The sequence below is a fragment of the Zootoca vivipara genome, chromosome 3 (genome assembly GCF_963506605.1).
Source record: "Zootoca vivipara chromosome 3, rZooViv1.1, whole genome shotgun sequence".
Taxonomy (NCBI): domain Eukaryota; kingdom Metazoa; phylum Chordata; class Lepidosauria; order Squamata; family Lacertidae; genus Zootoca; species Zootoca vivipara.
The window spans coordinates 66,808,695-66,820,617 of NC_083278.1; the positions used below are offsets into that span (position 1 = coordinate 66,808,695).

General features: G+C 38.6%; 1 protein-coding gene across 2 annotated transcripts in view; it reads left to right on the forward strand.

The window, feature by feature from the left end:
- Positions 1–11,923, forward strand: part of SNX9 (sorting nexin 9) — a 42,095-nt gene that overhangs the window by 28,029 nt on the left and 2,143 nt on the right. For both annotated transcript variants that reach the window (XM_035108651.2, XM_035108652.2), the window contains 8 exons: positions 1,703–1,833; positions 3,347–3,450; positions 5,118–5,221; positions 6,781–6,858; positions 8,109–8,185; positions 8,973–9,062; positions 10,281–10,395; positions 11,051–11,142. In XM_035108651.2, coding sequence (XP_034964542.1) covers positions 1,703–1,833; positions 3,347–3,450; positions 5,118–5,221; positions 6,781–6,858; positions 8,109–8,185; positions 8,973–9,062; positions 10,281–10,395; positions 11,051–11,142 — 791 coding nt within the window. The remainder of the gene's footprint in view (positions 1–1,702; positions 1,834–3,346; positions 3,451–5,117; positions 5,222–6,780; positions 6,859–8,108; positions 8,186–8,972; positions 9,063–10,280; positions 10,396–11,050; positions 11,143–11,923) is intronic.

Sequence of the window (11,923 nt, forward strand, 5' to 3'; positions counted from 1 at the left end):
TAGCTCTGTGTAATGCTGGAAATTCAAGCAGTATGTTGCGTGAGAAGGAAATTGAGCATTGATGTGTGTATTACGATGCATGCCAAGGAAGTGGAAAACTAGGGAAGTGATTTATTTTTTCCTTAGCTAGAGCTTCAAACTTAGAATTCCAGCAGTTTTTTCTGAAGTGCACACATGAGCTTGAAAGAAAGCCATAGCAGACCAGCACATTGGGAATCACTGATGATTAAGATTCAGATAATTTTTTCTCCATTATTTTGAGTATTGTGAGATTGAAAGAAACTTTATTTTCCCATCAGTGTTTATTCCCCTCTAACCTTGTTAAATGGTAATATAGAAAAAATGTATGCATCTTGCTATATTCTTTGATAATTGCACTGGGGTTTTTTTTTTTTGAAAGTATGTTTGCAGTGTTAATGTTGGCAATTAGCATATGCAAAACAAATGAGAGACTTGGCACTGCCTTATATTTTATTGTGGTGTTTCTCATATTTATCTATTGCTTTGCAGCCCAAAGCAATAAAAACAATTAAAATAGAGTGCATGCACAGAAACACTTCATTTTCTCTTGATGTCTAGGTAAAAGTTGGATCCAGTAGATTTAATCTGAACTTTGAAAAGCACATAGAACTGAAAGAGAAAGTAGGAAACAGTGTTGCTCTTCCAAATTTGTCCTTTAGCTCTATGAACTTTTAAAGGGAGGAAAAAGTTACCACGCCTCAATTTATGACTAGGGGACAGGCGGTGATGGGGAGCCTTCAGGCTTCATGAGCACTAGGAGAAGACTTCAAGGGCACCATTGTACCCATGGGCACAATGTTACTAGCTTCTAGCATCTTGTCATGGACCCCACCGCCTCACTGTGAGTTAAAGAGAAAGTTAGAGTGAATTTAGAGCATGCTGCTGGGTGTGGATGATTTAAATAGAACTCTTACCTTTCCAAAGGTCAGTAACTGCTGGGTTTGCAAATGGCACACAAGTTGCAATGGACTGCATTACCACTGCTATTCTATTTTTGTCATTGACCATAGCTTTTCTTTCCCTAACCTTCCATACTTACCACTTTGTAAAACAAGCAACCTAACAATTCACCACCATTATTCAAAGGGAGATTAAGTGTTCCTAAACCATGGGGATCTTCTGTTTTAATTTGAAGTACATCTTAAGTTTCACAGGCAAGTGTGTGTGTTATAATAAATTGAAACATCACATAGAATCTATAAGCTGACTAACTTGCAGCTTATGCAAAACCAAAGAATTAACTCTATACAGCTTTGTATAGGGTCCTTGAGCTCTGGTAGCGATGTCCTCTTAACAGTCTCACATTTACCTAGCATGCAATATGTGGTGATGTATAAGAGGGCAGTCTTGATCATCACACTTAGGTTGTGGAATGCATCCCACCCCCAAATATAGTTTGTGCCAACCCTGTTGGGTTATAGACACCTTTTGAAGATCCTATTTATTTCCCTAGCCATTTGACTGAGCTAATTTTATTTTCCTCCCTTGTTGAATTTCGTGTGACTTGGATGTTTGCTGCTTGTTTTAGATTATATTGTACCCTGCTCTGGGATTTTTAGTGAAGGGCAGGCTAAAAGGCTTCAAATAAGTAAAGAAGCTAAAAATTGATTGTCTTATTGGAGGGGGGAGGATAGATGGCATTAAGTGTGAATGTCAGTAGCTGTCACTAATTGGCCTGCAGGGCGTTTCGAGGAAGAATTCATCAAAATGAGGATGGAGAGGCTACAGGCATGGATGACCAGGATGTGTCGTCATCCAGTTGTTTCAGAAAGTGAAGTTTTTCAGCAGTTCCTTAGTTTCCGTGATGAAAAGGTATTACATTCAATTGTTTTTTAATTGCTTTGAGAGAAATCTTTCTAGACAGTGTCATTAGATATACATCTCCAAAAGCAGTAGCAAGTAGTCCCTAGTTTAAAATTTATTTATCTCATAAAATTTATATACAGCTTGATTGTGAGAAAGGGAATGAAGCCTATGCACCTTTTGATGGATAGTTTAAAAGGGGATAAAACGGAACACTTATTTCTAGAAGACCATTTTCTAAAAGTCAGGTAGCAATGTGGCTTTTTGTAGAAGCACCTCACTTACGAACACTAACATTTTTCAAGTAAAGTTGTTACCTAACTTTGCTTAAGTCTAAAGTACTGGTGGATAGTGAGTGCTAAGCGATATTATATATGTATGACTAAAACAACAAATTAGCATGGCTTCCCTTCTGGAAAATGTATGAGTAAGTTTGGGCAATATATTTTTCCAGGCCAAATTAAAACGCAAAGAGCCCCTTTATGGGCATGGTCAGGACTTAAGCTATTGCTGCAGTTATTTGGATTGTTCTTGTTTTATTTATTTCAGAGGATTTTTATACCTCTTGATTGTAATAAAACCTCAAAGCGGTTTACAAAAAGCATAAAACAATAAAATTACCCCCAAAAACGTTAAGAACAAGTTTTTAAAGCATAAAAAGTTAAAATAAACAATAAGCTAAAAACCAGAGTAAAACACGTGTCAACATTCTACACATCTGGATAGGCTTGCCTAAACAAAAAATATTCTTAGCAGGTGTCGAAAAGCGTACAGTGGAAGAGGCCTGCCTTATATCAATAGGCAGGGAATTCCAAAGTGTGGATACTGCAACACTAAATGATTGATTTCTTACAAATGTGAAGCAAGAATTATGTGGCATCTGTAACAGTGCCAGTTTTGCAGGTCAAAGTGGTTGAGTAGGTATGTATGAAGTTAGGCAATCTCACTAGTATATGACCTCAGGCTGTTAAAGTTTCATATATTAATAGGAACACCTTGAACCTGGCCCGGCAGTAAATTTGCAACCAGTGCAGATCTCTGTGCAGAGGTGTTCTATGCTGGCAGAGTCTCACTCCTCTCAGTGATCATGCTGTGGCATTCTGCACTAACTGCAGCTTTCAGATCAAGCAGAAGTGAAGCCCCACATAGAGCACATTGCAGTAATCCAGTGCTGAAGTGACCAATGAATGAGCTACACTCAGCTTTCAAATTGCTACATTAAAAATTCAGTGTGAAACTTCCCCAATATTAAAAAGATATTTTTGCAGAAAGGAGCTTTCTGAAAAAGAAGCTGAAGAATAATAGATATTAAGTCACATGGCTGTCTGGATCACGGCTTCTTCCATGCTTGATTATTGCTTTTCACACCAGTTTTTAATTGAGGACTGGGAGGAACCTGAAGATCTATGGCAGGCCCCTGCCCTGCTCAAAAAGCATATGGGAGCAGGCCACAGGCCCTATGTGATAGATGTCACTGCAAGAGTGGGTTGTCTCACATTGCCACACTTGTTCTTATTCCTAGGAATGGAAAACCGGTAAAAGGAAGGCAGAAAAAGATGAGGTTGTGGGTGTTATGGTCTTTTCTACTATGGAACCAGAAGCACCTGACTTGGATTTGTTAGAAATGTAAGGTGTTGGATTCTTCATTTTCATGTGTTATTTCAAAATTGCTGTTCCTGCTTTAAAAAAAAGGTGCACTTGTTTTTAAAGCATATTTAATCTTGCACGGATAAGTAACTCGGATAGCAGTTTTAGTGAAGTGTATGCCAGCATTGTGAACTTGTATCCTAGCAAATTAGTTTGGAAGTGCTTCCGTGTTGTGTTTGAATACTGGAAATCTGCACAACTGCAAGGACTAGTGCCAAATATATCATTACTGATCTCTGTTCATAAATACCACATTGAGAAAAATGTCCTTGGGCTAGTGCATACCGGTATGAAATGCTATTTTGTGCTTATGTGTTGATAAGAGAAGAGGAATGGATTGAGGGAATCTCATGTACTCTGCTCCAGCCCCTACTTGTTGCACAGATTGTCTCCACTACCTTAACCAGGAAGACAGGAGTGCCTGGCGTGCTCTGGTCCATGGGGTCACGAAGAGTCGGACACGACTAAACAACAACACCTTAACCAGGATTAAGAGTTCTATATTGGCAACCTGTGGTTAAGTGATTGGAATGTGGGTTTTTACAGGCTTACACACTACCAATCCCCTTACATTCACATAGAAGTCTCCCTACTCTTCCCATGCTTGCCTTAATCCATGTTTAAGCATTATGTTGGCATTTATGTTAAACATGGTTTAATGCTTATTCTCTCATCTAGAGCCCTTTCAGATCCTGGTTTACTGATGTTGCGTGTAACCAATAGGTCAACAGAATTCTCACAAGAAAAGGGAGAGGCTGATGAAGATAGCACACATACTTGTGTATCACCGTAAACAATCATATCCTTTCTGTGCACACACCCCACACACCCTGGAGCAAAATCAGAAACTACTTGCTTTTGTTACTTTGAATTGATGCTTATTACCAGTAACTAAAATATGATACTTTATATATTATTATTGCCCTATTACTTGGCATTATTTGTTCTGAAATGAAAGGCTCACTAAATTTTTTGCGTATTTGTGAACTATTTTATGAAATACCTCTAGTAAATTAAAAGGGAAATATATGTATAGATGTGTCCATTATTTCTGCAATCAATTCAGTCATTGCAAAACCCAAAACACTTTAAATTGTTTTTATCTTGTTGTATGTTGAGATTCTGACTGTGGTTGAGAAAATAGCTGAACTTAGTTTTTTGGGTTGCCATTCTGTTACAGTGTTAAATGTTGATGATTATAGTTATAGGTAGGTAGCCGTGTTGGTTTGCCGTAGTTGAAACAAAATAAAAAAATTCCTTCCAGTAGCACCTTAGAGACCAACTAAGTTTGTTATTGCCATGAGCTTTCGTGTGCATGCACACTGAAAGAAGTGTATCTGAAGAAGTGTGCATGCCCGAAAGCTCATACCAATAACAAACTTAGTTCGTCTCTAAGGTGCTACTGGAAGGAAATGTTGATGATTTTCCTAGATTGTTTCCCCCCCAGTTTTTTTCTCCATAGTTCAGGGAAAGTGCCACCGTATGCCTACAATGTACCAATAGTTTTCACTTTGCAAAAGGGATATAAACTGTACTGAGGGCATGTGGCCTCCTAGTCAGTATGCAAAAAGAAAAAAATCCAGTTTAAAAATGTTCACAGTAGAAAATGAGAAAAACACTATGTAATTCAGTTCTTTATTATACAGTGAACAGAAATGTGATGCAGTTGGAAAGTTCACTAAAGCCATGGATGATGGAGTTAAGGAGTTGTTGACAGTGGGCCACGAACACTGGAAACGCTGTACAGGACGTAAGTGTGGGAATATATTTAACACAATGAAATTTGTCGTTTTTTGACTAATTTTTTTAATGTGCTTATATATGTGTAACAGGACTTACTTTGACAAAAAAACTAGAACTACTAGTGCAATGTTCATGAAATGAATGAATCAATTCCATATAAAATATGCAATCCACAAAAGTGACTGTGCTTGCCTCATAAACACTTGAAAGGTCTGGTTCTGACAGACGTTCCTTTTGGAAGCTGCCCCACAGCTTATGCATTCTTATTTTTTAACCATGCTTCTTGGTTTTTTTAAGATGTTTGAATTAAGTTCTCAAGATCTGGAATGGTTGTGTGTGTGTGTGTGTGTGTGTGTGTATGTATTCTGGGTTCAAAGAGCTCTTACAGAATGTTTTTTCCCCTTCACATAATTTTGCAATGAGTATGTGTTTATCTACTGTAGGCAACTTTATTTACAGAATACTTGGCGAACAAAATGAATTTTCAAAGCTAGGAAATGTTTTAGATCTTGGTGTTTTGAAAGCATAAACGAGCTTGCCAGAAAAGATCACAGCAGAATAAGCAGAGTCATCCAATTCGGTATAGCTGGATTCTTGCCAGTTTTCCAAATCATTCAAAAGGTGGATATTGGAAATGAACTCTTGTTCATATTACTGGTTTGGATGTGCAGTGTGACAGTTTGCATACATGATTCATTAGTCATTTTTTGTATGTTTTGTAAAAAGCACAATTTCTCTAGAAAAGCATTTTCTGTGTGAAAGGCTCAGACTATTTAACTGATCTGCACCAAGCTGCCATTTGAGTAAGTAAATACACTACTGCACTGTTAATGTAGCCCCATAGACCTTGGACTTCAGAAATGAGTTTCCCATTAGGTCTTGAGGTCACAGGGGGCGCTGCGAGCTTGGGCCAAGCAGCAGAAGCACTTGTAGACCCACTGATCAAAGTAAATGAACTAATGGCACCAAGAGGGCAGTGCAAGTGCTGGTAATCAAGCAAGTGGATGTGAAATAAATGTGAGGAGAGTGGTGGAGAATACAGGGACCATCAGAAAGAAATTTGGCTGCCTGCCATACTGGTGTTTATTTAGGTAGTGTTTTGTAGTCACTTATTTGCTGAGCTGGTTCATGCATAATGCTACATGCATGAATCTCAGCAAACCCAAGTGAAGCACTGAGTTTGTGCACTCATCCTTCCCCTTGTCGTCTCCTGTTTGTGCCAGGAATGATGGATTAAAGCAAACAAATGGTTCAATAAACAAGCCAGCTTCAAGTAAAGCTGGCTGGTTTAACAAACCATTGCTAGTAAATCAGGATCCCTGATACACGCATAATGCTAAGTCAAGATTCTTTGAAACTGAAAGTAAACTCAGCAGAAGTCCTCCTTGCTGCATGGGAAGATGGGGAGGGGAATTGTATGAGATCTGTACTTCACTTGGACTCATTGAAGCTCATCTATGTAACACTGCATAGCCACTAAACACTAGCACTGCTTTTAAGCAAGCTCATTGCATTTTTCTGGCTTTACCAGATTATATCTTAATGTTAAATCTTTTTTTTTTTCAGCATTGCCCAAGGAATACCAGAAAATAGGAAAAGCTTTACAGGGTTTAGCAATGGTTTTCCATAGCAGTGGTTATCAAGGTATTTCATTCTAGCTCTGTTTTGATTTGTCTTTCAAAGCAACTTCACCTGTTTCTAGTATTTGGGCTGCATTAATTGGATGACCTTGGAATAAATATTTTTGGTTTTTAATGGACTAAACTTCCTTCAAATGGCAGGTAAACTGAACATATGAAATGAGCCTTGCTGGATCAGGCGAGACTTGCGTAGTCCCACACGCTGTTCTCTCAGTGGCTACCAAGATGCCTATGAGTCCTTCCCTGTCATGCTCCAATTTATAAGGATTAAATATTGGGGGTCAAATACTTGTTTTAAGCAAAGGCATCAATACTAGAAATACGATTTATTAATATAATCTCTGTTTGGAGAGTTATACTGATAGTGATTTCTTAAACGATCAAAATATTGTGGTTTACTGTTGTAACCTCCCTTCTAGTAAGACGTTTACACAGGACAGCCTCTCAGACCAACTCAATCACTGGCTCACTTCTGATTTTTTTGCCAGACATGTATTAACCACACATTGTGTATTGATACTCAGGCCTTTTCCACACACCTGCCTCAACTGTTTGCTTCTCATCCAACTCCTCAACAGCCTTTCCCTAACTGATAGCTAACTCCCAATCCAGTTAATTGTTGTGACCCAGAGCAATCAGACTAAAATTACCTGATCCAGGCCCCGTTTAATGAATTCTTAAAGCAGTTATCTCTCTCCTCTCTCCAATATCAGCTCTACAGGCTTTGAACTCTGTTGCAGAGGTCACAGAACATGTTTTCATTCCAAACCTAAACACATTTACAGCATTTCTCTGCAACAGTAAACAAAGAATAGGTGAATTAGACTACATGAAATCCCTGCTGTTTTGCCCCAAAACTTAATGTGCCAAACTCAACCCCAGCCTTTTGTTGATGTGTTCAGCAGAAACATTTGAACATGTGTGACTAGGGAAAGATATGAAAAATATAAAGATGCTATCATTTAATTTTGTCATCTTAGTCTTGATAGTTTGCTAGTTTCAAATTTATAATTACTGGTATAATTAAAGGCAGTTTATTTTCCCTCATGGATTGGTTTATTCAAATTCTAAGTAAGCCTTCAGTAAAAATTTTATATTAAGTAAATACTTATAAACCTTCTACTATAGAAATCACTGCATGTACCAACAAACACTTATTTCAAAATGTAGATGTTTCTACATGTCCCATTTTTGTTTGTTTCAGCGACTCATTTTGATGTATTTGGAAAACCTCTGTGTCACATTTTTTTTTAGGAGAGTCTGACCTCCATGAAGCAATAACAGAAGCAGGAAAAACATATGAAGAAATTGCCAGTCTTGTGGCAGAACAGGTATGTCATACTACTACATTGTGGGGGGAAGTCCATGGGTGAGTTCAAATGGAGCAGGTGCTTGCTTACATGGTGAGCCATCTTCTTCTGGAGCAGGTTGGGGAGAAGAGAAACAAGAGGTCATGTTGCACAAGTGGGGAAAGTTCATTGGATGGCTGTCTCCCTAGGAATGCATAGCATACTTTGAGTGATTATAAAGGTGCTAAGAATTTAGCAAGAGTTGGTGATTAAAAAAACACTTTGAGGTCCCCCCCCCCTTTACAATCAAGCAGTATATAAATTTTATGAAAAAAATAAAATCTACCACCATAGTCATGGTATGCAGAAGCCTGCTTCTGTATCAGTAAATGAATGGGAAATTTGTGTGTAACTGGGAGTTGGGCATGCAACTCCTAACCTGCTAGCTCTATAAAGTGCAGGGGGGCAGGGGCTAGATTCAACCACACCAACACATGATTTGCAGGATATGTGCCTCTTTTTAAAGGACTATGGGCCAAAAAACCCTGAAATCTTATGCCCCCTGTTGTATTAAAGCCTATTTGTACAAAGATTGGGTAAAATATAGTGATTTATGTTCACTGATTTTATATTTGACTTTGCTATCTTTTTTAAAGTAACAATTTCTTACATGTATCCATTTGCAATTTGTAGATGAGCTGCCATTTTTCAGCACTCAAAATTTCATTGCCCCTCACCATTGGTAGTCTTCTGATTTTCAGTTTAGATGTGGAGCTTGTATGACCTGTTGTTATGGAGTCAATAACTGGATTTTCCCCCTCTTTATCAGCCAAAGCAGGATCTTCATTTTCTAATGGAAACCAATCATGAATATAAAGGATTTCTTGGTTGCTTCCCAGATATCATAGGTGCTCACAAGGTAAGGAGCCTTTTTCACCATGACACTTAAAGAGCGGGGTGCTACTTATCATAGTGTGAGTTATGCAGATTCTCAGTCTCTTCAGGAAAGGAAAAGGGATCTTGCTACTCCCTGCTAAGTTTTGGGATGTGTGTACTTTAGTTGGTTTTTGTATTTGATTGGTTGCTGAAGTGGATGGAAGTATTTTTCCTGCTTGTTTTTAGGGTGAAGGGATGTTCTGCCTGCCCTTTTTTGCATGGTTTGGGGGATTGCTTTACACCTTGGAGGTTTTGCTTTTGATGTTTGCTTTTTTGGGGTTTGGGTGTATGTGTTTTGTCTGCAGGTGTTTTTTTGCAGGGTGGGGGAGCAGTCCTGAGCACTACCAGTTTTTCTACTGGGAAATGGGTATTTTGTGTTGCCCATAGCATGTTCTTGGATTTCCGTATGTGCCTGCAGGCCAAGAAAGGTTGGGGGTTCTTGTCTTAGGGTATTTGGAGAAGGGGTATAGCTCAGTGGCAGATCATCTGTCTTGCAGACAAAGTGGCTCAGGTTCAGTCTCCAGGTGGGGCTGAGAAAGATTATCTTCTGAAATCCTGGGGAACCACTGCCACTGAGTTTCAGCACTACTGAGCTAGATGGTCCAGTGGTCTGATTCATAACAATACAGCTTCCTGTGAAAACAAAGGCCAGAAAGCCTGCATAGAGTATGGAGTGCACTGTATAGTTCTCACATTTTAGGAAACCCAAAATAGTCTGTGGTTTATAAAGTGTGTGAAAGCTAAGCATCTTTCGTGGCTATGCTTTAATGTATTTTAGTAGCTTAAACTTAATTTTAAAACTACTGATGGCAGATTCATAGTCATCTGATGATGACCTGAAACTACTGCACACTGCCTTTCCCAAGCCAGTTTTGCAACAGCGCTGCTTGCTGTGAAGAGGATTGCAGTTCTGCATACAGTACATAAATAGCAGCACAAAACTAGTGTACATTGCAGCTTGGTTTTATAGTTCCCATAGCATGCCCCATGATTGTGTGAATTGGTCTGGAGGAAGAATAAGTATGTGGTGGTTGATCCTAGCATACAACACTCCTCCTTCCAGGTTTTGTAAATTTTTGAGGGAGGGCAGGGAGTCTTAGGAAATAGAATGAACGCAGATACAACACAGGCAAATGAAACTAATTAATTTAATTTGAAATGCTTTTCCGTTGATGCTTTATGTGATGTTTTGTCTTAACAGGGAGCAATAGACAAAGTGAAGGAAAGTGATAAATTAGTTGCTACCAGCAAAATCACCCCACAGGATAAACAAAACATGCTGAAGCGTGTAAGCACCATGTCATATGCACTACAAGGTAAAATGTACTTTGCATTTAAATGGCATGGTTTCTCCTGTTAATTGGGAATGGGGATAAAAGAGGATTGGTGAAAGGGAATTTTAAGAATAAGTTTAGTTACTTTACAAATACGTGATGTTTATATGGTTTGGGGTGCAGGGAGAAAAGAGGTTTTCCCCACCTGTCTGAATTAATTGGTGTCCCCTCTGTCTCTCTCTGTGTGTAGTCAGAAATGAATCCCTTTCACTTGCTTTCTGGAACAGTAGCAATATTCGTCTACTGTATTAAATGAATACTGCTTATGTAAGAACAGCAGTGTCAAACAACATAAGGCAGGCTTCTGAGTTGACCTGCATATGATTGGGGAGTGTAATCTGAGGTGACCTTGGTGAGATAGTCAGTCTTTATTCTTGATTAGTTAAGACAAAATACTTCAGTCTCAAATCTGCCTTTCATTGGCTCTGCCAGTTGGGTGGGGTATAAATAATAAAATGGTGGTTGTTGATTGTTGTTGTTGTTGCTGCTGCTGCCATGCCTTTAATAGAAAAATGGTTTCCTACCCCTCCACTAGCATAAAGTGCAAATCTGGCATTTTGCTTGGATTCCTAAATGAGTAACATTTATTCCTTTTTGGAGTCAGACTTCAATATGTGCTCTGGTTTTGATTTTACAGCTGAAATGAATCACTTCCACAGTAACCGAATTTATGATTACAATAGTGTGATGCGCTTGTATCTGGAGCAACAGGCACAGTTCTATGAAACAGTAAGTTGCAATGTGTCTTGAACTCTCTCTGTCTGCACTTGCTTATTCTTCCAAAATTTCATATTTTTTCATAAAAATTATACAAACCACTATATTGTTAAAAAAACCAACCCAACCTTCCATGGACTGTTTCAAGTGCATTTGTGTTCAGATACTCATCATGTTCTTGAGATTGTTGTCTCAAACTATGGTTAGTTCAGAAACACTTCATGTGGTGAACAAAATTATTTTTAAAACACAGGTTTATGAAGTAATAGTTCTTTCATCCTCTCATTGGAAAATGCTACTTGGCACTGCTAATTCTTCCTGCACCACATACTTGCATGACAAGACTATGCAGCTGCTGCTTGCTTTTTGGCTGGGATTCACAATGAATTGCATTTGGCAGTTCATTAGCAATTCTTTTCATTCCTTTCAGAGAAGGGATAATGATTAAGCTGTATGCAGTTATTCCGCTTAATTCTCTCTAATTTCATCCTTTTATACCTTGGAAAGTGAACACATGTGTAGTGTTAGCCTAGTGCAGGGGGTGGGGTGGCAGCTTCTCTCTTTCTCCTCTAATAGTGACTCCAGCATTTATTTATGTATTATTTGTATTGCCCTTCACCAAACGGTCCCTGGGCAAGTCACAAAGATGTTACAGTTAAAACAAGTACAGTGTATGTTAAAATCATAAAACAAAACTACAAAACAACCAATAACAAAGTAATAAAGCATCAGCACCAAACAGCAGTACACAGCAAAGTTAGGAGGAGTGATGACCCTCACTCGCCCAAAGGCC